Raw genomic sequence first — 24,033 nt, 5'->3', positions numbered from 1 at the left:
CCCTTTAAGTCAAGAAAATCTTAAAGAACACATGGTGGATGTCTTGTGTTGTTATTGTGTACTATAATCCATTCTGTTTCTGACGTGAATCACTACTTGGTATGCACTATACATAAGTGTCTTACATGTTTGGTAAATAACCCAACTGCTCAGTATCATTCATTTTCATCAGTCATTTACATTTAGTCTGCGACGTACAGTAAGTACAGGGACATTTCCCCTGAGGCAAGTAGGGTGAAGTGCCTTGCCCAAGGACACAACATCATTTGGCACAGCCAAGAATTGAACCGACAACCTTCTGATTACTAGCCTGATTCTCTAACGGCTCAGCCACTTCACTCACCTTTTTGAGACAAGACATTTGAGGCTTTGCTATTTAATATTGAATTAACTGCTTGGCAACTAATGAATGATAGGAGGGAATTTTACTTTGAGACAATATATGTTTTCATGTGCACCATTAATCCAATTATTAGTGACGAAGGCTGTAATGCAATAACAGACCATTTCTGTATTTTTGAATTAAGGTTGTATTTTTTTACTTGTCAACAATGGTGTCATTGAAATAAACACCTCACCGAAATACAAGTGTTACCCATGGTAAGTCATACATACCAGAGTTTGCATGGCTCCCACTCCACCTGCTTCATTGTTTGGCCCTAAAAATGTTTTAAGACTTTTTTAGTTTCAAATCTATGCAAGGTATACAATACTTTTTCAAGACCATTACCCTTATACTATTGGCACTTTCCAATTGGAATGTTCTGTCACCTGGGTCTTTCCAGGAGATTTTAATATCATTCAAATATAGTAAAAGCTCAATTAAAAGCCAAAGTGTACATCAAAATCAGGTTCCAGTAACTGTGTGTTTGTCAACAGAAACACCTCAGAAATGTGCCACTAAAGTGAAGTTGTTACAGTTGAAAAGTGCCTTATAAATTGTGTAATCAAAAACGGCCTAACCCTAAGGAAGGAGTTGAGTGATGCCAGTTATTTTTGTGGGTGGGGTAGGGGGGGAACTGTGTAGTGTCTGAGTGGGATTATATTTAACCTTAATAACTTTGAGGTTGGTAACCCTCTTGACAGGGTAAAAATCCTGGCTCTCTGTCACTGTGTGTGGGCATTCTGTAAGGGAACAATATTTAATTCACAAACATTAACGCTACACTAAACTAGAAGCTTTGTGCGAATCAATCTACTGCAGTGCTGGGAGGTATGGAACACTTTCTCAAAGCAGAAACTAACATGCTTTGAGTGAAAAAAACAATTTGCTCAAAAAGCATGTGTTAGTAGCACTGTCACACTTTCTGGACATCTTGTCTTGTTGATAGTCATTTAACTGTCAATGGTTCCTGCAAATATAAAAACATTTAGACATTGCCAAACCTAGAAGGCCACAGTAATTTACAAATACAAACACAGCCTTTATGAAACCTCACAACAATTAATGTCAATTCAAATGTATGGATTCTACTGTACATCAACACACCTTTTCTTTTACGCAGCACTGTTGTGGGAGCAGGACAGACTCCTTCGACACTTTCATCTGTTACAAATACAACAATTGCAGGAAACATTTAAATTATGTACAAAATATTGCTGATTGGTTGCTTGTGCAAGCAGCCTTTTACGACCTATGATACATGCGTCTGAAACTCGAGGTGGCACCCAACCTCATGGCATCTTGTTTGGTATCAAATCAGCCTAAATACATGACTATATATATATCGCTATAATGTACAATACTTTCCTACAACTACAAACAATAATGTGTGTAGTAGATGAGAAAAGTGCCTGCTGATGATCACTCTGAGAACATGCCCTTGTGGAAGGAAAGACTAGTAGAACAGACAGAGGGGGGAAGATGGATAAAAAGAGAAAGGGAGTGAACATCGTTTTTTGGCATTGTGAACTTGTAATTCTATGTTTTATAAGTAAACACTTATATTGTCAAGAAGATTTGTTTGACTCACTTGCATTTCAATTACTATTGCTAGACTGACCTCAAAACTGAGATACAGAAGACCAGTTCCACTACATTACATTTTACTTTTACATCCTTTTATATTAAGATACAAGACGTGGGCTTTTTTAGTCTCATTCTAAAATTAATTTTGACTTTGTTCATCTGGTTCTCTCCCTTGAATTTTCTTTCTCCCTTTCTCTTCATTTTTCATTTTCTCCCTCACCTTCCCTTTCTACCTCACTGTCACTATACCTTTCTCTTCTTTCTCTCTCTCTTGGTTTTGTTCTTACTCTCTTGCTCTACCTCCTGTGTAGTCTGCCAAAAGCACATGTTCTGCAGAGAAAGAGAGAGAGAGAGAGAGAGAGAGAGAGAGAGAAAGAGAGAGAAAGAGAGAGAGAGGATATCTAATATTACCCGCTGGGGGTCCAGTCATGGTCTCCGGTGGTCCGACTGAGGCCTTTGGGAGTCCAACTGAGGCCGCAGGTGGTCCAGTCAGGGCCTTTGGGAGTCCAACTGAGGCCGCAGGTGGTCCAGTCAGGGCCTTCGGGAGTCCAACTGAGGCCGCAGGTGGTCCAGTCAGGGCCTTCGGGAGTCCAACTGAGGCCGCAGGTGGTCCAGTCAGGGCCTTCGGGAGTCCAACTGAGGCAGCAGGTGGTCCAGTCAGGGCCTTTGGGAGTCCGACTGAGGCCGCAGGAGGTCCAGTCAGGGCCTTCGTGAGTCCAGCTGAGGCCGCAGGTGGTCCAGTCAGGGCCTTCGGAAGTCCAACTGAGGCCGCAGGTGGTCCAGTCAGGGCCTTTGGGAGTCCGACTGAGGCCGCAGGAGGTCCAGTCAGGGCCTTCGTGAGTCCAGCTGAGGCCGCAGGTGGTCCAGTCTGGGCCTTCGGAAGTCCAGCTGAGGCTGCAGGTGGTCCAGTCAGGGCCTTCGGAAGTCCAACTGAGGCCGCAGGTGGTCCGACTGAGGCCTCCAGTTGCACTTCTGCAGTACCTTGTAGGGTCCAGCCTACATTGGAAAATAACAATTATTCCCCAGTAAAAATATTTAAGTATAAATACTTGTTTAAGTGTCCCATTAATGAGTATTTTGCCGAAAAACAAGCGCTCAATACACTTGTAGATTATCAAGATCAGAGTTTCCCGCAGAGATGTGTTAGTTAAGGAGGTAGGGTGGGGTTTGCCGGCGGAGCGGGGGGGAGGGGCAAAATGTGTGAATAGATAATGTATTACATAGACCATTGTAACTGTAATGCTGCTTCAACATATCAAAGCCTGCCCTTCCTGTTGTATTTCAACCAAAGCAAATTCCTGGAGTTCAATAACATGTTTCACGTCAGTCAATAACAGCAAGTGCAAGTCACAAGCCAGAATTCTTTTTTGGAATAGTTCACATACTTCAGCCCCCAAAAGTTGTTGAATCTCCTCTGTTAACCCCTAAAAAGGTCCAAATAATAATACGACTAGTGCATAGTGCCCTTCGTGCAGTCGGTGACTTAAGATGTCGGTGAAACAGACAAACACAGATTCCTGGAACTGTCACTAGATAGTGCACAGTGCCAGTGATGAAGTAACACACACACAATCCTGAAAAAGCACTGTGCCTGTGATGCAGTTGTGAGTAAGATGTCGATGACAAACAGATTTCTGGATTTATAGATTGATAGTGCAGTGCCCGTGATGCAGCTGATGTTGCTAGTGACCTACATTTTTCAGATCACAATTTAAATTCTTAAAAGAAGAAGAACCTCTACATTATCTAGGTTCCTATGCAAATCATAAAGGTAATTTCTCATTCATTTTAACAAAATGCCAATGACCGAGTACATTCATGCAAATTATGTAGCCTACAAGTAGACTGCCATTTCCTACAGTGTTAATTGCTTAAGTTGTGTTGACAAAAAAGCATTATATTGATTCTCTGTTAAATTGTCGTACACCCACAAACATCTAGACAATTAGTTAATTATGTAAGTCATTAGGCTACATGCAAAATGGTTGAGCCTGTTGTTATAATTCACCATACTGCGCTGCAGACACAGTTCTGCCCCCCCCAAAAATTACGCTACATTAACATTTGTATTTGCCCGGTAATCAAGATAATTGTTACACACTCACTGTCCTAAAATTCACAGATTCCTGTCATTATCAGAGAGATAATTGAGGGTTAAAAAGCAGACAATATGCATGTGTTCCTTAAAAGATTCAGTTTCTATCTGCATCATAGTTTAAGCTTGGTTAACTTTGTGAATTTATTTGAAGCTTTAGGAATCAATAATAATGTGACTGCTTGTTGTGACTGCTCAAGAGAAGGCAAGGCCTTAAAGTATCTGTAACAGGGATACAAGGCTTTAAATACAAGACTTAACTAAATTGCACAAAATTACCTTGAATTAAAATGTCAAAAAGGTCCTGAATTCTTTGCTGGCAGGATCTGGATGTCTCCGTCAGCTGGCAACGGGGTGTCAACACTTCAGACACCCAGGCATTTGGCTTTTTTGCAGGCCTGGACAACAACAAGACAGCCCTCACTCCCAGAGACTGCAACTTTTCAAGCTAAAAAAACAACAACAAATCTATTAATAAGGTATATGGCAACATTTGGAATCAGAATTGCATGGAAACATTTATAGCGATCGCATACCAGTATATAAGCTTCGTCTTTGACGTGCGACGTGGTCCGATTTTTCTTTTGGGTATGGGCCCAGCCCTCTCGCTTTTGATCAAATTTGATCATTTTTTTGTTTAACCGCAGCTTATGTGGCTGCTCTACCTTGCAGGTTTTGCAGGCCACATTGAGAACTGTGTGGCAGGCAATACATTTTCTTGATGTTGACCCCGGGCCTGGCATTTCTATATAAAGTAAGCTAGAGAGAGAATGGGAGAGACACAAACTGATTATGAGAAATGCTTCTTTCACTCAAATTAACCAGAAGCAGAGAACAATAATCTAAAAAACACAGCAATACTTACTTAAAGAGTGTGAGGAAGAGCGAGAGAAAGAGTGTGTTTGTGTGTGAGAGAGTGATGGAGTGAGTGAGTGAGAGATAGAGAGAGACAGAGAGAGAGAAAGAAAGAGAGGATGTAAAAGGAATGAATGAAATAGAATGGCTCTTAAAAGTCCAACTGTGATACCGGGTTGACTTGTTATACCAGCCAAATTGATGCCGCCGTTTTGAATGAATTAATAAAACGTTTTTGTCCTACTCCTCCTACAAAATGTATCAAATATTCACCAACTTTAACACAGATTATCTTCAGACCACAATCACATTGACATATCAAAATAGGACTGAATTACAGCTGTTTAAACTTGGGACAAATCTGACAACCGCTTGCCACAGGAAAAATTCCATATAATCACTAAAATCTGATTTCCAGCACTGAGAATAACTCACTAGGATAAATTGGTGTCCTGTCAATGTCAGAGGTTCAAATCCAGCCAAAGATGACAAGCTTGTCATGTCTCTGATTCTCTGTTTAGCGAGACTGTAAGCCACTGCAAAGGAAGCCAGGTAAACCGCAGGCACTAGTTGTCGAAAGTTTCTTCTGGGTCATCTGACCTGCTTGGCCACCACATTGCTGCTTGCAGCTATATTTATGGATGTCATTGTCGTCATCTTTTCATTGTTTTCCCTTCTAAATGATTTTAGCTCAGCTAATATTGTTACACACGTTATCATCTGACTTTGCACTGTTCTTCGCAACGGTAGGCTTTGCTTTCAGAATCGAATTGGTGTTTATTCGCCATGAAAGTTTGCACAGACAAAAAATTTACTTTGGCAGGAGAGCCTACCTCGGCAGCCATTTTCGGCGCCAACTAGAAAAGTTACAGCATAACATGAGAGGAGGAGAGAAAAAGGCAACCCCCAGACAATGCTCCTAGAGGAGTACTGTGTACAGGCAAAAACCTCAGCACATAAGCCCAACAACATTTACAAAGACACTTGCAACCGAGAAGGTGGGGGGGGGGAGACAAGCAGTATCTGGACCTGCAGCCATCTGGGTTGGCGCCCTCAACCGAGGCTACAATCAGTCCGATTCTCCCTGTGCAGATTGTGTTGGCAAGGAGACATCCTTGGTCATGACCCGGGTCATGACCAAACCACAGATGTCGGTGTGGGGGGGGGAGAGCAAGATAGTCTTGCTTCAGCGCTCTCCAGGGGAATTGTTTTCCAGCAACGGCCTTGGCCAAGGTCTGTGCTGGTTACGGGGCCAAAAGTAGATAAGATTGGGGTAGTTGTTTTGACGAGTAGCCACGACTCAATTTTCACGTCCACCCTTCAGGAAGGTCTCCAACTCCTCCATCTTCCTTTGCAGAGCCGCAAACTTATCCCTGTTGTAATCCATACTGCGTTGTAAGTTCACAGTCAGAGCTCCAACAGCTCTGCCCACTGAATCAATCAGGTCGGGCAGCCTAACGGGGCTTTTGATGGCCACAGCCGTTTCCTTGAATTTCCGATATACAAACCAACTGCCTATTCCAAACAGCAGAAAGCCTGTTATCACGGTTCAGAATATGAAGATGTCTTCAATGTCCTCCACGGAAAGCACCGCTAGACACACGACACGCCAATTCGCCAACGCGTCCATCGTGTAGCCAGCTGCAAACGTCCCGTCAGGACAGTTGGGTTCCCCCGAACCCGAGCTTCTTTTCGAGAAGATGGTGTCAATTGCATTGAGAGATGAAGAGGTCTGCCCTTAAACCATTTATCAGTTAACAACAATTAAAGAAAATGATTACTCTATTATTTCTATACTGTTTAAAATGTTTTGAATATAATAAACAATGTTTGATCTATACCTTGCAATATTAAGCTTATGAGCACATAACCTTTGGTTATGTCCAGGAGAGAAAAATGCTTATCTATTTATTATGTTTCTTGTATCATTGATAAATTGATATTATTCTGTTTTAATTATGCCTGCATAGCCATAAGTTGGTCTTTGTAAGGTGTGACTATGAAAGGCCTGGGTCACTAAAGCAAGTCAGAGGTCACAATATTGCCAAACTGTATAATGCCATGCAACTTTTTATGAGGGAAATAGAAGGAACGACAAGGCCATTTTCTGGGAAGCCCTATCAAAAGACCCAAACAAAAGCTATTTATCAGGCAGTGTCCTTTTTCAGTGCCTGCAAAGGATATGTTAATCATATTGTATCCTCCCATATCGTGATACCATATACTCTCTTGATTTCCTGTATTGAGGGCCAGTCTTCTGTGATACTCGACTTGAGTGTAACAGACACCTGCACCACACATGTGTAATAAATGCTTTGATTTTGTCTTAACCTTGTCTCGACTAGAACTTAACAATTCCTTTCATTGACTTGGCACTTTCAGAGCAATTGGGTAAAAGAGAGGCTTCTTCAGAGACCAGCTAATTAATTCCATACTTCTAGTTTCGGAGAGTGATGGTGAGTGAGTATCTTGAGACAGACAAGACAGAGCCAAGCAGGGAAGGTCAGGGAGGAGAGGAGAGAAATGCAACTGCCTTCGTCGAGAGCCAGGTCTGCTCTGGTGACTCATCTTGACATTCCATGCACCATCACACTACTTTTGAATAGATACATTAAGGGAGGAAGTGGAAAAGGGTTTAGGTTGGTCGCTGCTTCACTAACAAGCAGCCGCCATGACAGTCGTCGAAACCAGAAGTCAGTGGCATCTGTTTTAGGCTGAAATCCAAGCACTGTCATGTAATGTGAACTACTACAATTAATTCAATACTATTGACTAGTAACACACCATTTCTACACCGAGACCTATTCCCATGCATCGTTGACCCCGACGACAACACAGGGGTGTACAGAAGACTACAACTGAATACATCGGAGCGGCGTTTGCTGTCAAGTCAAACAGTGCCAGCTGGAATACATGGGCTGCCTATACATCCGCCACCTAGGAGAGCGTGAGGGTTAAGCAACAGTGATTGACACAATGGACTATAGTCCTGGACTTTTGGGGGACTTTGATTCTTCTTTGGTTGGTGTGTGAACTGGTTGGGGGGAATGATGATATGTAGATCCTATTGTAAGTATTTGGGGGGGCAATAGTACAGAAACATCCAACGAAGGTGAGTGTACATTTGTGTTGCTGTTAAATTGCCACTGGACTTGACAATATGAATTAACACAGGTGTAGTTGATGAGTGAGATGACATGTTCAGCTCAAATGCAATGCCAGAATAAGGCTTTGCTCATTGGCTACTGTAACATAAACTAACTGTACTTAAATGATAACTATCAGATAGACTGTCAGGCCCTTTTTACCGGTAAATATACACTCTTCACATATGTTATTTGTGTCTTATTTCTTATTTTCTGATAAACTTTTGGACCATCATACAACCATCATATACCATAATAGGAATGTTCTATCACCTTCCAAGCAGTAGTAGGCCAAGGTCATCACAATTCTGTATTTACATCCTACTTCCCCCATAAGTCAACTAAGCAATACTAAGGCTTCACAAATTATTCACGTACAAATTTCAAACATTCAAAAATGCGGTATAAATGTTTTAATTATTTATTTACTTACTCATTGCATCTTGAAAGAAACAGACAAATAGAGTAGGTCAGTAGGTCTCGTCACAGAATATTCATTTTTACATTGGTGTTTTATATCAGTTGCCATGTACACAAGAACAATACAATAGCTGTATGTTGATTCCAAAGCTTTTAATTCCATGCCAACTCTGATTCTGTGTTCTGTGAGAGATTCATGTTAAATAGTTCACAAGTGAAGTTTACTGGCTGAAGTTGAAGGGAAGGTCAATCTCAAGCCTTCCTCCCTTAACTTTCACATAGGCCTCCTCGGAAGCATTCTGCAGGAAAGCAGATACGGTGTTGTTGAACTGGCTCACCAAAGTGTTAACCAGCTCCATGACGTAATCAATTACTTGATTGACCTGCTCCATGCTGATATGAGTATTGACCTGGTCTAGGACATTCTTAATCAAGGAGACAAGGTTTCCATAGATAGCGTTGATGTAGATGGCAACCGCATCCAGAATGTCAGATTTCAGAGTGTCAACAAATTGCTGGGCCTTCTCAACAACAGCTGTCTGTGTCTCACCTAGCTTTTCTAGGATCATGTCAAGACTCTCCAGATGCTTGATAAGATCCACAATCTGGGCCAGGATGTTCTTCACGCTGTCTCTAGCCTCGTCAATAAACTGAGCACCGGACATGACAGTACCAATTGGCATAGTGACCTGAATATTGCTGATCATGTCCATGAAGGCATTGAACGTGCTCTCAACATTGGCAAGGAGCATCTGGACTGCCCGTTCAAGCAATTGAGCAATGCCAGTGGTCAGCTTCTTGAGAACCTCGGGAAGAGTGGTCATCTCCTCTGAGCCAGGCAGCTTGAACTGGATTTCACGCAGGGACTTGACGGCAGCATCCAGGAAGACCTGAACGGTCTTCTGGTACTGGACAACTATGTTCCTGAAGAGGATGGACAGTTGGCTCAAGTCTGCAGCATGGTTGTTAGTTGTGCTGTATGCCTCCTCAATAAGGTTGATGACTGCACTCTTCAGCCCAGACACCTGTCCAAACAGTTGATACTTGTCAGCAAAGTTGTTGAGAGTGGATGTAATGGCAGGGAGTCTCTCCTTCAGGCCCATGAGCATGTCATTGGGAGCTTCCATGTTGTAGGCAATCTTTAGCCTCATCCTCTCAGTGTCCTGAACAGATGCTCTAATGATTAGGATGTCCACGTCATCTTCAGGGGCAGACTGTTAGGAAGAGAGATATTGTTTATAGCACACATTAATCCTTTTGATTTGATTCATAATCTAGAAAAATTATTTTAATATTGTAAAATCGCCTACGATTGGCCTACAATTGCACAATAGTAATAGTACCGATTTAAAATGTTCTTACGGCATAACGACTGTAGAGTCTAGCGTTCAGCTGAGATGGAGTCCTGCCCTGGAGTTGAAGACCCAAGAACCCAGTGGATGGAGTTGAGACAGAAGCACTGATTCCGTCTCTGCGAGCGGCGTAACGGAAATTCACATCAGTGAAGGTAGCGCTGGTGATGTCCACATTTAGGGTGAGTCTTGAGTCACTGAAAAACAATATTCAGTAAAAGCATGATCACCTTGGGGAAAGAAAGGTAATGTACAAATGTATTTGATAGGGGTGGGAATCTTTTGGTACCTCAGGATTCGATTCAAATCGATTCTTGGGGTCACAAATCGATTAAAAATCGATTCACAATTTTTTGTGATTTTGAATGTAAAAAAATGTGTATATATATAAAAATCAATATGTTTTTTCATTTGTGAATCGATGTGATATGCTAGAAAACCGATTTAAATGTGAATCGATTTTTTTTCCCCACTCCTAATATTTGGTCATCTGACAGATTTAAGTATTGTGTAATATTTACCTTCCTTCCTCTTGGCGTTTCTTCCTGTAGTGGACAATGATGGTTATTTTGAAAGCACAAGAACACAAAGTATGAGTAACCGAACTGTAATTATTCTAAATACATCCATAGCCGCACTACATTCAAGCCTCGTGAAATCTTACCTCATAACCTGGGAAAGAACATGCTGAATGTCCATGGTCAGGTCAGCATGTGTCAGGGCAGCTTTGCCAGTCAGACTCAGGATGGCATTCTCCAGGCCAGCAGTAATTGAAGCTGTTAAACCAGGAAGTGTCTCTTTCAAGCCTTTTTTATGAGTTAAGATAAAAATAAAATGCTTATGAAACGGTATAACTCACCATCTAGGTCATAATCCAGGAAGACAATGATAGAGGTAGCAGAAGACTTGAGGGTGACTTTGAAGATAGGGGCATCACCCTCAATCTCAGTTGCCAGACTTGTGGTGTAGACAGGCGTGACAATCTTGGCAGTGGTAGAAACCTTTTGCTTGGGTGCTGTCAGCTCAACAACAGTCTTCTCAAAGATGGTAATATCACCAAAAGTGCTTGGCTGAGACATGGCAATCTCAACATCAGCATTTAGGCTGGTTGTTGGTGCAAGATCAATGGTAGCCTGGGCTACATGCTTCCCATTAGTGATGAAGGTCATCACATTGGCCTCATTGTTGCTAGTTACCTTGAGAACCACATAAACACGGGTCAGAGAAGCCTCCACAGCCAAGTTCTCATCCACATCAATCTCAAGGATCTTGGTCTCACCGTCGTTGAGTTTAGCATTGGCAATGAGCTTTGAAGTGGAGCGCAGACCATCAGCATTCAAGTACATGTTAGCCTCATTGTCTACAGCGACCAGAAGTGGGTAGGTCTCCAGGATGGTGCCATCAAGGTTGATCTTGGTGAAAGTCTCCATGGAAATATGGTCTCCAAATGCTTCCTCCAGCTTCAGGCTATGGTCAAGATCTGCTTTACCAATCACATTGATAAGTGGCAGGTGGAAATCACCCTTCAGCTTCAATGTGGATGCAGCATTTGCATTGGTCTTGAGGTGTGCCGCAAACTGCTGGTTGGCCTCCACGTTGATGATGGGCAGGGCAATCTTAGCAACAGTAGAAACAGAGACATCAGCCTCCATGTTGTCGGTGTTCAGGGTGATTGAGCTGTCATGTGTTCCCTCAATGTGGGGGTTCTCCAGAGACAGAGCAGTGGCCAGTTTCAGCCCTCTCTTTGTGGTCAGACTGGTGGTACCGTCAAGCTTTGCTTTCAGAGCATCAAACACAGAGGCAGAGGTTGCACCCAGGCGGAAGACAATGTCATCCTCAGCATACAGTCCAGCATTGGCATTCAGATTAATCATGGCAGACTTGAATGACAACTCTGTGATCAAGTTACCCAAAGAAGGGATTCTGACCAGTCCCATGTGAACAAGGGGAGCAAACTGGCTCTTCTGGTACACAATCTTAGCATCCACATCAACAGTCTGCTCAGTGGTGGTCAATATGTGCTTTATGCCACTGTGCTCATACAGATTCACATTGCTGATGGCTGGTGTGTGGATGTTAACAAAGGGTACATGAATCTCTGGAATGTTGAAAGGAGTGGTCAGAAAGTCAAGATTAGCCTCACCGTACATAGCTGCAAAGATGCCTGCCTCATTATTGTTATTGTCAATGGTCAAGTTGTAGGAGTATTTGTACTGATTCAAGCGAACAAGAGCCACATTGTTGATATGTTGACCATCAGGCTTGATGGTAGCAGAATAATCATTCTGGAGATCTATTTTGGTGGTCAGATTTTCACTGATGGTGAGCTTGGTGTTTCCCTTGTTCTGAAAGTCAAGAACAACCTCATCTGGAGAAATGACAAGATTGAAAGAATTAGAGAGGATTCCACTGAGTCCACCAACAAGCTCAGAGTCATGGGCTGCCTTCAGCTCAACCTTCAAATCTCCCATGTTAGCATGTCCAGACGCCACCACCAAGCTGCTCTTGACAGCAGGGCCCTCTGCTTCAGAACGGGCATCAAATTTGAAGTAACTGAGTATTACAGCTTCAGCATTCATGGTCTGCTTCATCTTTAGAATGGCAGTGTCTGTGTCACTAGCGAAGGTCAGCTTTGCAGTGCTGGGATTGAGGGTAAAGTGTAAGTCACTCTTGTGGGTGCCGTCATGGGAGTTGAACTTGGCAGTGCCTTCATTTCCAATGGTCAGAACGATTGTAGTACCCTCCTGGCGAGCAACTGCCTTTGAAGTGAGAGCAGTTTCACTGCTAATGCCAATGATTGGGAATTTCAGCTGGTGGTTATAAGTGGTGTCAACAGAGGCAGACATACCACCCTCAGTGGCAAAGAAGATGTTATTAACAATGTCAGCTGTATAGGGGGCAGTTGTGGCCTTGACTGTGGTCTTAGCTGAGGCCTGAGCTGCTATGCCAGAGAGGGTCACCGAGGCCTGGTGTTCAACTGCCAGAGCAGAATGTGTGAACTTCAATGTCTCTGCAACAATCACACGGCTCATCTTGGGGATAGCAATGCGAGCAGTGGAATCCAGATTGTAGGTGAAGATCTCAAAGCTGGGAGATGTGGCCTGGGAAGTCAGGAAAGCTGTTAACTGAGGGGTCATCTCACTGTCAGTTGAGTTCTGGAGCTCAGCTGAGGTCCTAAGGTTGTAGATGGGAGTGCCGATTCTAACTTCCCCATAGAGCTTTCCAAAGGATGGTATCATGACCTCACAGGGGATTTTTGGCAGCTTGATGTCAGGGATCTGGAGAGTAGGAATCTCCAGCAGCTTCTCAATAGGAACATGAGGGAGAGCCGGAAGGGATATCTCTGGAAGGGTGATCTCTGGGAGGGCGATTTCAGGAAGTGTTGGCAGGTAATTCATGGTCAGTTCTCCAAAGAAAGCATCCACATCAAACATTTTTATCTCAAAGTTGGAAATAAAATCAATGAGCTCAACAATTCTCTGCTTGATATCATCAACAGTAATAGTTAAAGCAGGCACAGTGTGGAAACCGAGGATAGTAAACTCAGGGATGTCCAACTGTGTTGGTATTTCAGCCCCTTGAAGCTTCTCAAGTGTAATCTTCAAGGAAGGTACAACAAGGTCCGTAAGAGGGATGGTAAATGAGGGGAGGTCTAGCTCAATTGCCTTCAGTCCAGTGACAATGCCCTCAACAATCTGCTTCACTTCACCAACAATTGGTTGCTCAGCAATCACACTCTTAATAACCTCAACCACATTGACTAACGCATCAGTGATGATAGTGATGGCCTTGGTATAGTAACTGTTCACCAACCGCAGGTAGGAAAGAATCTCAGCTTTCACATCCATTTCAGAGATCTTCTGCTTAAGAGTATCAAGGACAGCCTTTAGGTCATTCAGCATGGCATGATCAACTACATCCCTCACTTTTTTGATCATGTCTGCAACTTTGATTTCCCTTAGTTGTTCAATGGAGGTCATTACAGATGACAGAACAAAGTTGGCAAACTCTCTTGTAGCTTCAAACTTCTGTGGAATTTCAAGTGCCTTAATCAGCTCATTCAGGTAGGTGGTGTAGCCACTGATCATCTGGTTGACCTCATCCACATGAGCATTGTAGTCAAATGACTTGATCTTCTGGACAACAGAATCAAGATACTCATTCAAGTGATAAATCACCTGCTTCATCTCAGTAGCTTTCAGGTAGTTGATGGCTTCCTCCAGCACTTGCATTACCTTGGCAGGAATATCAATGGATTTCAGACTGTTTGCCACCACCTGAATAGTTTCATCAATTTTGAACTGCTGAATGAGTTCCAAAACCTTCTCCAGGATGGCCTCCAATTTCTTGTCAGCTTCTAACTGGACAATAACTTCTCTTAGCTTTCCATGGAGAGCATTGACTTTTCCAATGATGTCAGAGTTTAGAATCACTTCCTTGACAGAATCCACAAACTTGCTGATCACGTTGGTGGGTATCTGAGCCATCAGTTCCTCAATGTGGGCTTCTAGGTGTAAGGATGCAATGAAGCTCTTCAGATCCTCAAGGAATTTGGATGTATCAAAGCTCTTTATAAACTGTTTCAAGACACCAAGAACCTGCTCCACATTGGCCTTAATATCAATGTCATGCAGGAAGGCAATGCTGGTGTCCTTCAGTTTCTGCATGTCGATTTGCTTGATCAGCTCATCAATGGTCTCAATCACAACAACAATCATAGCTCTGATGTCATACTCTTCATAAAAGGCGTTCATCTCCTGCTGAATTCTTTGGATGACAGTTTCAGACAGAGTACCACTCATAATCACTTCCTTGGTAGCAGCAACAATGATCTCTATGCGGGATGCAATGTCAGCCAGCAGTGCCTCAATGGCAAACTTAAGGCTAGCAAGAGTGGCTTCCAGATCTTCTACAGTTATAGCATACTCCTGGGTGAGGGCAATAAGGTTCTGTTTAAGCTGGACAGCCTTACCTTCCAGGTTCAGATGAACAGCAAAGTCACTAATACGCTGGGGCAGAGCCTCAAGCTTAGCCTTGATTTCTTCATTGTTGAGGTAATTCTGCAATGCCTCTGCCATGCTCACACTGGTGATCTTGATGCTTTCCAGGATTGCTGGCAAACTTTCAATCAGTGGCAGCTGAATAAAGTGACTTTCTGTGTTTTTATCATACTTAAGGAAGCCAGAAATGGTAAATTCCTGTTTTTCACTGTCATCTGTGTTCAGGAGGTTAGTGAGGAGTGTGCTGGAAACTTCCAATCCAAGCCTTTCAGCGTTGTGGTAGGCTTCGACTTCCTGGTTAAGAGCATGGTTGTTAACCTTGGACTTCAACCTGAGTATGGCTTTCTGCTCCTGAGGAGTCATAAGTGCATCTAGCTTGTTGTCAACTGTGGTCTCCAAAGAGAAGCCATTGTCAAGCAGCTGGGTGACTGAGGCTCTGCATTCATGTGAGCTAGCTAAAGCCAGGGGCTGTGCTTTGACAAGGAATTTGCCATAGAGTTGAGCACTCTGCTTGCCGTACAGGGTTAGGTCACCATCGGCATTGAAGATGGCATCAAGATTGAAGTCAAAAGGAATAACACTGGCACGGATAGTGTGGTCGAAGCGGAGAGGCTGGGAGTTGAAGCGGGCATCATTGTGGATCCTGGCAGCAAGACCAACAACTTCAAGCTCTGTGTTCTGGCTCATGTGGGTTCCAAGGAGTTTTCCAATGATACTGCACTTAGCATTGGCAGTCAGGTCAGCGTAGGTAATCTCATAGATGTGCTTGATCTCCTCCTCACCATATGCAGCCTTCAAGCTTCCAGTAAAGTCCAATTTGTAGAGCTCTGCCTTCAGCTGAGCCTCATTGACCAGGTTGGCATCCAGTACCTTCAAGTGGTTGTTCACATTTGCTGAGGCAGTGTAGGGCTGCAGGTCAATGGTAATATCATGAGTGTATGATGTTTTCTCTGTGACAATGGCTTCAGCCTTTGAGGTGAAGGCCAATGTAGACAGAGTGAGGGTCAGAGCATTGGTGTTTTCAACCTTAACATCATTCAGTGCAGCCTTGGTGTCGATGGACAGAGTTGCCTTGGAAGAATCAAGTCCAGCAGCAAAGGTGTTCTCAACAATCAGGGGACTCCGGAGGGTTGTAGTGCCACTTGTGGCCAAGCCATCCTTATTCATAGTCAGAGTGGCCTTGTGTGTAGCTTCATGCTCAAATAGCTTTATATTAGCATCACTGTTCACAGCCAGACCATTGACATCTAGGGAGGCAGTAACTAAAGAATACACACGATTCTCAGTGTGGTCAGCATTGGTTTCCATCTTTAGAGTGACTGCTCCAGCCCCAGCAGAGGCCTCAGCCTGGTTGTGGATCTTCATTCCAAGAGTGAGTGCATTTGTGTCACATTTCAGGGACAGCTTGTTCTCTTTGAAAGAGAGCTCGGCAGCATGAGTGAGGAGGTCTTCAAATGCATTGGTGTTAGACACAACAACCAACTCACCATTGCTGAAGGTTGCTGAAAGGGTGTTCTGTACACTAACAACAGTTGAATCGATCTTGAGCGAAGAATCAATCTTTGCCTCTGGCTTGAATGGGAAGATGGAGAAAGACTGGGTGGCGGTGGTACTGCCGTAGACAGGCCCTACCTTGACTGTTCCCTCCACATTGCTCTCAGCAGTGATTTCTTCAATTGTAAAGCCAACCAGTCCAGTGTGCTCCAGAACTACACTTAGACCCAGGGGACATGTTGCTTCAATCTTGCTGCTGGATTTCACATTGATCTTGTCTGTCACTGTACCAACTTCTGTGATGCTGACACTGACATCAATGAGCTTGTGGCTCACAGAGGTCTGCACATGGGCCTTGATGGAGTCAGCAGGAGTGCTGGCGATCAGTCCAGAGCCTATAAATGAAATGTAAAGAAAAAGGTACATTTATTCATTGAGTATACACTGATTTTAGAAAGCAAGAGAGTTTCCTTCTGCACGCATACAATTTGGTACAAAAAATATTGAAATTGTACCTTCAATCTTGATGGAGAGGATGTCCACTGGGGAGTTGCCTGCTACTTCAATCTTGGCAGAGTAACTTGGGGTCTCAACAGCATCCCTGCCAGCAGAAGCGGAAGCCTCCAAATCGTACAGATTGCTGTTTACCTTGGTGGAAACCTCAGCTTTTCCAAAGAGAGGCACAAACACAGTGATTGTCTCAGGAACAAAAAGTTCAGGGATGGGAATCTGCATGGAGTGAACCTCAAGGCCAAACTGGGGCAGAGACAGGTGTGGGGTGGTCAGGGCAGGTGGGAAGTTGAGCTCTTCAGTTGATTTTCCTCCAAGAGGCATGGGGAGCGTGAGAGTGAAGCGGTCATCATTGAAATGATAAGCAGCCTTAGCCTCACTGTAAAATGCAAATAGGATATACATTGATATTTTAGCTTTAATACATACATATTTGTTATACTCATATACATCACCTGTTACAGCAATTCAAATTTGTGTCACCCAATGTAACTTACGCATTCAAAAATAGTTTCTCTGGTAGAGTAATCTCTGGCATCTCTGGTACTCTTAAGGTCTGAATGTAAGGAATATCAGCACCATATTTCTCCAAGTAGATGTTGGTTGCCTAGAATTATATTTCTTGTTAGGCTTTGATCTAGAAATTATCTCAATAAAACAAGATGGTATTTCAAACTTAGACTTTACCTCCACAGACTTGGTGAGGATGTGGCGGACCTTCATGTCAGTCTGGCCCACCTGAAGATCAAGGGCATCATTGACAATCTTCTTGATTTCTTCAACGATCGGTAGGATGTTCTGGATCTCAGAGTTCATGTCAGACTTCACTTCAGCCTCAATCTTGCTGTTGTCTAGGAGGTGAGAAATAAAATACATAAACTGAGATGTGCAGAGAATTGAAGAACTTCTACAGACTAGTTTTCCGTAGATATCTATGGTGATCCAAATAGATCTATTAAAGTGGAATTATTGAATGCCTTTGTACCATATTTCAGGGAGATCTTCTGCACTGAGGTTGTCTCAGGGAGCTTGATGTCACTCTCGAGCTCCAGTGCTAGTTCTTCATCACGCTTCAGATGGGCTGTGACTGTGGCATCAGCCTTCAGTGATGGGACAAGCAGCTGGACCTGCAGCATAGCGTCCTTCAAGGCCTCAATTCTGAGAGAAAACAAATCATGAGCTTGTGTATTTTGGTTGATGACAGGTTGATTCAAAGGTTACAGGTTCTTTGAATCCCAGGTTGATTCACAGAAATGAACACGTTGTACTGCAATGTCATCTTACTTGGCACGGCCAACCAGAGACAACTGAGGGATGTTCTTATTGATGAGATCAATGGAGATGGAGTGTGTTCCTTTGCCCTTTGTGTTTTCATCGACAACACCCAGTCTTAGTCCAACCTCCAAGTCATAGTCAGGGATCTGGATGTCAGTGGTGATGACATGTTTCCTCCTGTTGTACTTCACAGTTGCTGTGGCCTCAGTGGGCTCAGCACCTGTTTTTCCAGATTAAAAAGAGTTCAGCCTCCACCAGAAACAAAAATGTTTGGTCGATGAAATAATAGTGTTCTATTTTGAAATGTAATCGAAATATTTTCTGGATAAAAGTAATACCTTCTGCTTTTAAGACCATCTTCACTGTGTCAACCTTCTGGTTACCCTCTTCTCCCTCCATGAGGAGTTTGTAGGTGACGGTGGCGGAGTATTCAGACACATCACCTGTAGGGTGGAGCTCCACAGCAAGCCTTAAAATAATTGTGTGTCCATTAGAATTTCACAACAAAATATATATTTTTAACATTAAATATCTTTTCAAGTACTTACTTGCTGTCACCAGTGAACGGGAAGTAGGGGACAGTATCATGAGAGCTAGCATCAGTGTACTGCAGGACAGTGCAGTACTTCATTCCAGCAAAGACAGGTGTGCATTCAGAAACATCAACTTTATCTTCCACGATGGGGATTATTTTCTTCACCTCAGCAGAGGTCACAGCTACCAAGGAGTTACTGTAAGTGGAGAAGAGAAAAGTATGAGTTTGTGCTGTTATTAGATTGTTATGATTATCATTATGACATTTAGTTGTTGTTTGACACTAACGTGATGCTGATCAGCTTGGCAGGGCTCTGGAGAGCGGGGATGGTCAGCTTGACTTCACTCTCAGACACAGCAATCTTAGCTCTGAGACCACTCTCGTGGTACAGGTTGGTGTGCATCTCGAGGCCAGACAGGACATACTCAGGGATATGAGAGCCAACCTGGGTCACAAACTCAACTCCAGCAGAGGGCATGAAGGAGAACTCAGCCTAAAGGGAACAAAGCATCTACAATAAGACAAACAATGTAATGCCAGTAGTTTTAAAGAATTATGCTTGGAACTGTAACTAATAAAGTTTACCATGTTAGCAGCACTTTGAGCAATGCCTCCCTTGATACCAGGGGTGAAGGTACCAGAAAGGGCTATCTTCAGAGGCACACCAGTAGCAGTTGGCAATAAGAATTCATTGTCCATGAAGATGTAGTGAGCAAAGACCTCATTGTCCTCCTTGGTCATCAGTCCCTTAATCATCTATAACCATTTGTAATAATTAATTCAAAGACATGTTCAATAGCAGAAACATTGAAAATAATATAAATAGATATTGAAGTAATTTTCTGTATACATACATCAGTGGGGAACATCTTCACCATGTTGTCAATCATCAGAGCTGCAGAGTATGCCATTTCTTCCATGTCTTTGGTCTTGAGGTACCCCAGCTCATTTCCCATCAGTCTCAGGTAAACCATAGCCTCAGGAGATTCCTGAGCCTTCAGATCCCTCACCAGTTTGTTGAGGTTGCGGCCGATTTCTCTTACAAGATTCTGGGAAGTCTAGAATATATATATATATATATATATATAATTTTTGACAAAATGGAAGTTAGTGAGATGACTGATTGAAATTATAAATAGATACACAATTAAATGAGACAATAAAAGTGCATTCTTTTGAATACAATACCTGTCTCTTCTTTCTGTCAGCCCTCAGAGCAGGCAGCATGTTCTTCAGGACCTCATTTATCTCATGGGGCATTTTGTCAGAAACAAAGAAGATGGTCTTCAGTACTGTATCAGGGAAGAAGCCATGCTCACCGAAGAGAGTCTCAACTGTTGGCTCCAGTCCTTTACCCTCCATGCCAACCTGAAGAAGGCAATATTGCATCATCAGAGAACTGTAAACATTAACAAAAATGCAGAAAAGGCCTACAAAGAACTTGATTTTCTTTTTACCTCCAACATGTCAATATCATAGCCAAAAGCTTTCAGGGTCATCTCCAACATTACTTCCTTAGGAAGGTAGCTGGCACCCTCAAAGATCATGTTGCCTTCAACAGATGCAACCTTGTAATTGCGGGAGAATTTAGTTGGATCCATGACTGTTCCAACCTCATTACCCTGAAGAGCATCAAGGATCTTCTGTCTCAGTCTGTAAGGACAAAATAATATATGGAATGAATGGTTAAAAACAAGCATGATGAAAAACAAAATAATAAGGACGTTTATCTAAGATAGTACATATTATGTGAATATCTGACTGCAGTTTATTTTGAAACATATTTTTTTATATACCCCTGTGTCTCAGGCTCAGTGGAGGCCAATATGTTGGTCAGATGGGAGATGACAAAGCTTTTAGCCTGCTGGTTTTCCTCAATAGGCAAGGCGGTGGCCAATTGAGCCAGTTCACTTGGTTGAGGATCCTTCATCAACACCAGATAGGCAGCAACGCGTTTCTGCAGAGGGCTAGCACTGTCCAAAAGGACCTGCATTAGTATTTCTCTTCCCTGTGACAAGAAAGACAACTTAGTTTTAGTAGGGACACAAGTCATATTAATTCCTCATTGTGGCACTGGATTTTGTTTTAACTAAAGAATGGTTCCTAGTTTGGCTTGCCTCCTCATGAACAGGAGTCTGTCTGTAGGCCTGGATGGCTGCTTGTTGGACCTCAAGGGTGGCAGCGGGCTGGTTCACGCACTGGATCACAGCAGTCCTCAGGGCAGGACTGGCAGCTCCCATAGCAGCGGCCATGTTACCAATAACCTGGAAACAGACGCAGGAAATGTTAGTCATATTAGATTTTAACCTTGTGTGAGAAGGAATAAAAACGTAATGAATTTTGTTTTATGGACTTCTCACCCTAAGGGTCATGAAAATATGTTCCTGGTCACCAGAGCAGTCCCCCAACTGGGCAGCCATAAACTCAGCAACAGCATGGATCTCAGGGGTCAACTTTCCTTCAGCCTTGTAGAACCTAGGGAAAATATATAACATAAAAAGGGCCATCAATACTAAATGTTATCATTCTACCTTGGGTCACAAGCTAAGTAAGCATTCACTCACCTCTTGACAGCATTGCTCAATGCATACATGATGGGCTTGCTCTGCTTGTACTGAGCCATAGCCAGCATGTCATTGACCAGTAGGGCAGAGGGGTTAGGCAACAGGCCCATGGTGAACACAGCAGCATCAACCTCAACAACTGAGGTGTCAAAGGTCCTGAGGATCTGCATGAGGGCACTGCTACATTCTGGTGTGCCGCACTGGGCCAGAACCTGGTATGTCAGGGGACCGGAAATTTCTAGGGCCTCTGGAACAGCAGGGCTCAGGGTCTCTTGCTTCATTCCACGGACCATGCTCACAAGCTTCTGGAAGAGGTGGGCTCTATTCTCTCCGTTGTTGGACTGAGACAAAGTGGCCAGTTCTCTCAGGACGGCCAGTCCTGCATCCTTGTCCTGAACAACGCTCCTATCTTTAGCAGCCTCCATGGCCAGACCCTTGAGATTAGCCTCATCTGTAGATGGATAAAGATTGGATAATAAATTGGATAAATTGCTCCAGTTTTAAAAACACATTTGCGTATTTTATATGGCTGTCAATCAGTTCCCAAATTAAACTAAGAAGACTCATACAGTTGTCGAAGACTCTCTCATTGTAGGCTGAAACCTCCAGCAGGGTCAAAGACTGCTTGCCAATGTTGGTAACTCCATATTGCCCCCTATGGGAACATATGAGATAGTAAAGAGTGCTAGATATCACTTATTTTCATGCATATCATGGAACATGTGGTTTTATGAAGCTCACTTGTGAGAAAAAGGCACCAAGATGTGGTTTTCAGTGCAGGCACCAGAGGTCATGTGCTTGTTCTCATTATCAAACTTGTAGTTGCAGGTCTGAGAGCTCCTGATCAGCTGGGAAAGAGGGTAGTGCTGTAGGAGGAAATGTGTTTTTGTTGTGAATTGTTTTGAAGGGGTGTAATTGTATTTCACAGTGGTGACAAAAGCCAAAGTCTCACCATGCCAGAGATGAGGGCCAAGGGGCTGGTGTGGTCCCTCTGGGGGATGAAGTTGTCACATCTTGACAGGTCCCTAGTGAGGGTAATGTCAGTGGCAATGTCCTCCCTTGCATTGACAGTGTTGTCAGTCTTACACATGCCGTAGATGGTAGGCTAAAGTGGACAATGAAGAAATAAAAAACATTTCACATTTAATCATTTAACTTTTCATGCATATTTACTGTATGTTACATACATACAACCAACAACAATTGACATATTTCACTGAAAATATAATTTTCACATACAAGAAACAAGGTGTTAGATGAACATACCATTCTCTTGTTCTTGTCTTCCTCCAGCAGGGGCACAGCAAGGGCAGAGACAATACCCCTCTTAATGTTCAGGATGGTCATGGGCTCATCCTCCTCAGGGTACAGTTTCACATCATAGACTCCCTCAACCACAACCTTCAGAGGATGTCTTAACAAGGAGAGTATGACAAGCAATTATTCAATTTTAGCTCTTTAAAAATACATATTAGAAGTGCTTTATAGGGGCAGCCTAACCTAAGTAATACAGAATTTAAAAAAAGATACACACTTCTCCATGGCAGCAGCAAAGGCATCAGAGCCGGCAGCAGGTCCGAACACAGGATTGCCCTCTGCATCCGTATCAACCACCTCACTTAGGCTACAGCCCGTTGTGCGAAGGATGTAACTGCAGCTCTGAGGAACTTCAATCTCAACCTACACATAGAGCTTAGTGTTACAGAACAGAAACTGCATACAACCACATTAGGGAAGTCATAATTATTGATGAACAGAAGAAAAGCTGAGCGGTCTGAAATACAACTTACTTTGCAGGAGCCTTTAGGTCCATTTCTGAGTTGGGAAGCTCCATTTATGGCATTCAGGGACTCGGCTTCATACTGGTATTCATACTTGTGGAAGGTCTTGTACCTTTGTGCCACTATGAATGAACATACGTTAGGAATTGATACTGTTGGCAATGTAGTCATAATTATTGTGCAAAGGGCTACAATGTGTTTATCAATCAATTTCATGTTTTCTGTTTCTATAAGGAGGCTTGTTGTTTGTTGGCAAGACACACAATAATGTTTAAGGACAATAGGGACTCACGCAAGCAGGATGCATGTTCTTCTTCTTGGGCATCTGTAAAGTTGGTCATGAATTATGAATTTGCATGAAACCCCAAAAAAATAAAAGTAAGGAAATCACATTTATATACTTTAAATATGTGATGGACATACAGTTATACATTTGTTTTATATGACTGATTTATTAGATAATTGATAACTAGGTAATAATAACTGTAAAATGTATTTTTCTGACATAAATAAAAAGATCTACACTAGAAACATGTGTAAGGTTTTAGAGAAGAGTCTTACATATACTTACAAGTTAAGGCAAGGGTGCTTAGAAGCAGAAAAAGGCAGAGCTTGGCGTCACCCATTATGGGTTTGTTGAAGCTCTCTCCTTTGGGATTGGCGAGTACTCAGACGAGACTAATTTCACAGCCACAGCACAGTCCTTTTATACCTTTGGTATTCCATAGGAGAGGGGTTGGGACGTACAAAAAGTACTGTCCCAGCTCCAAAGTCCATGCCATACATCTGTGTGGAGGGACAAAGGCAACTAGTTTCATAAAGCTCTCCATGGATATGATAGCTAATATGCAGAATCAGTCTTTTTGCCTTGGCCAAGCATGTGCTGTCATCGCATGCTGTATGTTCAAAGGATAGAAAGAATATTCAGATATTCCAAACATTTGAAGATATATTTATTATTACAAACGTGCTACACTTACAAGTCTTTAAAATTAGTATTTTATCTGTAAGTATATCTCTAAGACTCCTCTATATGT

General features: G+C 42.9%; 1 protein-coding gene across 2 annotated transcripts; it reads right to left on the bottom strand.

Annotated features, from left to right (window-relative positions):
* Nucleotides 1-8,485: 8,485 nt before the first annotated feature.
* LOC146286367 (apolipoprotein B-100-like) lies at nt 8,486-23,622 on the bottom strand. 2 transcript variants are annotated; one of them, XM_084699568.1, is made up of 29 exons: nt 23,568-23,622; nt 23,289-23,321; nt 23,006-23,118; nt 22,750-22,895; nt 22,482-22,629; nt 22,168-22,320; nt 21,957-22,081; nt 21,785-21,870; nt 21,216-21,666; nt 21,012-21,126; nt 20,769-20,915; nt 20,448-20,659; nt 20,109-20,304; nt 19,840-20,019; nt 19,506-19,709; nt 19,237-19,407; nt 18,939-19,144; nt 18,665-18,847; nt 18,455-18,585; nt 18,126-18,336; nt 17,827-17,999; nt 17,529-17,692; nt 17,339-17,448; nt 16,847-17,220; nt 10,697-16,726; nt 10,502-10,613; nt 10,359-10,382; nt 9,848-10,034; nt 8,486-9,699 (listed from the first exon to the last, which is right to left on the bottom strand). In XM_084699568.1, exons 1-29 carry the CDS (start codon nt 23,620-23,622, stop codon nt 8,707-8,709), a joined length of 11,433 nt encoding a protein of 3,810 aa, XP_084555694.1. In that variant the 3' UTR covers nt 8,486-8,706. The 2 variants fall into 2 exon arrangements, with proteins under 2 accessions (XP_084555694.1, XP_084555695.1); XM_084699569.1 differs by lacking the exon at nt 10,359-10,382 and having other exon boundaries at nt 19,506-19,700.
* Nucleotides 23,623-24,033: the final 411 nt, after the last annotated feature.

The sequence above is a fragment of the Hypomesus nipponensis genome, chromosome 6, assembly GCF_054491055.1.
Source record: "Hypomesus nipponensis isolate SF chromosome 6, ASM5449105v1, whole genome shotgun sequence".
Lineage (NCBI taxonomy): Eukaryota > Metazoa > Chordata > Actinopteri > Osmeriformes > Osmeridae > Hypomesus > Hypomesus nipponensis.
This window is presented reverse-complemented; position numbering and strand designations above follow the sequence as displayed.